The sequence below is a fragment of the Eleutherodactylus coqui genome, chromosome 5, assembly GCF_035609145.1.
Source record: "Eleutherodactylus coqui strain aEleCoq1 chromosome 5, aEleCoq1.hap1, whole genome shotgun sequence".
NCBI classification, from domain to species: Eukaryota; Metazoa; Chordata; class Amphibia; order Anura; family Eleutherodactylidae; genus Eleutherodactylus; species Eleutherodactylus coqui.
The window spans coordinates 237666546-237669828 of NC_089841.1; the positions used below are offsets into that span (position 1 = coordinate 237666546).

The following is a 3283-nucleotide window of genomic DNA, read 5'->3' on the forward strand; positions in this document are numbered from 1 at the left end:
GTTTCTTCTGGACAAATCCTGATCCGTATTCACCAAATAGAAAATAATAGCAATACGGAGGCAGAGGCACAAAAATAGGTCATGCTGCTTTTTTAAAAACCAGCTGTGAAAAATAGACATAAATTATATTAGCTCCCCAAAACACGGACCAAATACGCTCTAAGGGAGACACATTCTTCTGCACGGCACCACTTTCAGGTCTTCGGGGACAAAGGGTACTGACTCGCCCTTGTCAGTTCTTCCAAGGTCATTCGCTTCTCAATCAAAAATAGGCTTGTCTTATTCATTTCAGATCTTTCTAGGATTCTCCAGCAAATGGTTAATAAACTCTCATCATGCGGCACAAGATATTTAATAGTCCTGTATGTGATCAGGTCAATGAAAATATCCTTCTGGTAGTTAAGGATCAAATACTGGCTGCCTGTCTGTACATCGAAAATTGCTGATATGTGCTTTTTTCAATAGTAAAGCAGGAGGTTCCCGAATGCTTTATCTTTCTAATATTTGAAGTCCACTCCTCTGCTTTTCCTTACCTCCCCTCCCTCTTCTCACATACTCTTGCATTAAGAGATGAGTGTCTCAGTTTCCATTCAAGCACTTTGAACACATACAGGATCTCACTGTTCTGGCATCCGAAACACAGCATCCAGCTCCCAGTGGACTTTCCTGTAAGGCTCGCATCTGCTTGAGGAGTAATGTCTTCACAAGTCAATAACCTCACACAAGTGAATCATCTCATTCAAGAGTTATTGTAATATTCTCAGGATTTTATTAACTTCGACTACAAGCAAGCTCAGGAGATCCAGGCTGGAGTCGTCTTTGGAATTCTTAAGGAGTCGTTTTTGGAATTCTTAAGGACACGGTTTGCCTTGTGATAAATAAAGGGGGTTTGCATTTTGTTTCATCCATGCTTTGGAAGAAAATAGTGGTCTGGTGGTCACGGAGCTAAAGCTGCTGATGTACTGATGGTCACAAAGTACAGTCTTATTGGTGTAGAGAGATGAGACCGGATGATATCAACCCTCGCACAGGACTGGTGGTAGCCTTGGTGAGCATATTCCTTGTATTTGGCTTTATGTTTACAGTTTCAGGGTTCAAAGGGGAGACTTTGGGATCCATCCCACTTATTGCTATAGGGCCAGCTATTTTTCTACCTGGTGTGGCAGCTATAACCCTGACCAGGAGAACTGATGGCTGTACTAAGTGGCCCTATAAGTACTGTACTTGCTGCTGTAAGAAGGGCAGAGATAGAGAAAATGTGGAGCTTCTGAAGACCCCATCAGACAAGGAGTCTGGCAAAGGGAGTTCTAATGAACTGGATAAAAAGGCAGAAAAAAAGGATATGGAAGAAGGATGTGAACCTACTAAAATCACTACAATAGAGGATTCAAGGACGCTCAACAAAAAGGTGGAAGGAGAGGAGGTGCTGAGGTACTTGGACAAATGTTACTCCACAAACACATTACCCGGAGGAGTGGAAAACCACAATACTTCTTCTGTGTTTGAGAAAAAGTTCACCCCAGACAGAGTTATCTATACCGCCACAGAGGAGAAAGTTACTCTTGACCCTAGAGATAGTGACGCAGGAACCTACCCTAAAGGGGGGGACAATCCCTATAACAGGTACTGCTGTTACGTAAAGACAACAGAAGTGAAGTGGGACCAAGAGACAATAGTCTAAACCCTTAATGCACATCAACCTTTATATTGTACTAGAATGTTTTTGCACTGCATGACAGATCCAAGCTCTGTTCAAAAAAAAAAAAAAAAAACCAGTCCAGGTACTTATACTCGACAGCTTTGTGCTAAGTGGTTGCTGCAGACCAGCATGTCTAAGATCATGGGTCACCTGTTTCCTTTGTGATCACTCCGGCCAATTGTCTGAACACAGTGCCTTGATATAGAGCTCGACCGGTGTGATCAGCTACGAGACAATGAGCAGCTCAGGCAAACTGCGGTGTACACAGCTGATCCTCTAGTGCACTAAAAGCCATTGTCTGTATGTAGCTCGTTAATAAGTTGCTGTAACAACCGTTTCTTTTTATAAGTCATGTAAGACCCAAACTATTAGGTTACATGTAGAGAAACAGGTACCCATATACATTCTCGGTCGCTGAATACATCCCAGCTTAGCACTGCAATTACCTAACATTACATCCGTGCTGAGATATAGAAGAATCGCCACTAATGAAGCAAACGGGCTGTTGCAAGTATCTGGTTACAGAGTGATAGGAGGGCTATCATTTAGACAGTTTCTTAATATGTTGTGTACAATTCTATATTCCTTTGATTTCTAAATGACATTTTTATTATTCCTTTTATTAATATTTCTAATACTCATTGTGTTAAGCGGTTTTATGTATCAAATAAATGTTTTCAATTATGTCTATTTTAATATTCTACCTTGAATTCATCATAGTCACTTATATAGGACATGAAGTAAACTCCCTAATAGCCTCTAATTGCTGTAGTGTATTAATAAGCTATACAGTATCTATTAGTAGAACGTAGTAGACAGAATAAGCCTTCAAGCGGGTCGAATCGGATACATATGAACACATTTAATGCATTGTAACCATATTGTTGAATTCTATATCATTCTTTTGCAACCTATTAAACATATTCCTTCTGGTATTCTGCATTAACAGGTTGGACCAAGATGGTTTTAGGATGTTCCAGGATTTTTTTTTTGTTCTTTCTTAAGAATCTGTTTGCATCCCTTAGAATTATTATTATTGACTATGTATTTAAGACTATCGTTTGTAAAGTATAGGCTTCTTAATGAACAGTAAAATATATTGCTTGCTATAAGCCGTGGAAGTGTTTGCATTGTTTTCTTTCAAGTTTGATACATTTTTAAATAAATCGACCCTTTCGAAGGGCTATGCGTTAATGGAACGATTTGCTGGTGTTGGAGGGGAGTACTTAATATAGAGTATCGTTTGAGTTTACACATTTATAATAGCTTTTGTATGAGTTTTCAATATGCTGGCTTCACCTCATCAATCCTTGAAGGTCTTGTAAAATAAATTGTTTCTTAGACCTCTGGCTATGAAAAGATTAATGTCAAAAAGTTGACTAAGCTCTCCGACGGTAGAAGGGGAAAGTTCTGCTCTGCCCATCTCACTCGGGGGAGAGAGAACTGAGCTAAAAACCACTGACCTTCAAGAGTAATGTGAATAAGGATCTGTGCCTTGTGTTACAGGCAATTGGAAGCGCTATTGGTAATGGGGGAGATATAAAAAATGGTATCTGACAGGCATGTTCTAAAAGTGGCCATACA

General features: G+C 39.8%; 1 protein-coding gene across 1 annotated transcript; it reads left to right on the forward strand.

Annotated features, from left to right (window-relative positions):
- The first annotated feature begins 624 nt into the window (after positions 1-624).
- On the forward strand, positions 625-2746 carry TMEM215 (transmembrane protein 215). The gene has a single exon (XM_066602015.1). It carries the CDS (start codon positions 1001-1003, stop codon positions 1679-1681), a length of 681 nt encoding a protein of 226 aa, XP_066458112.1. The 5' UTR covers positions 625-1000; the 3' UTR covers positions 1682-2746.
- Positions 2747-3283: the final 537 nt, after the last annotated feature.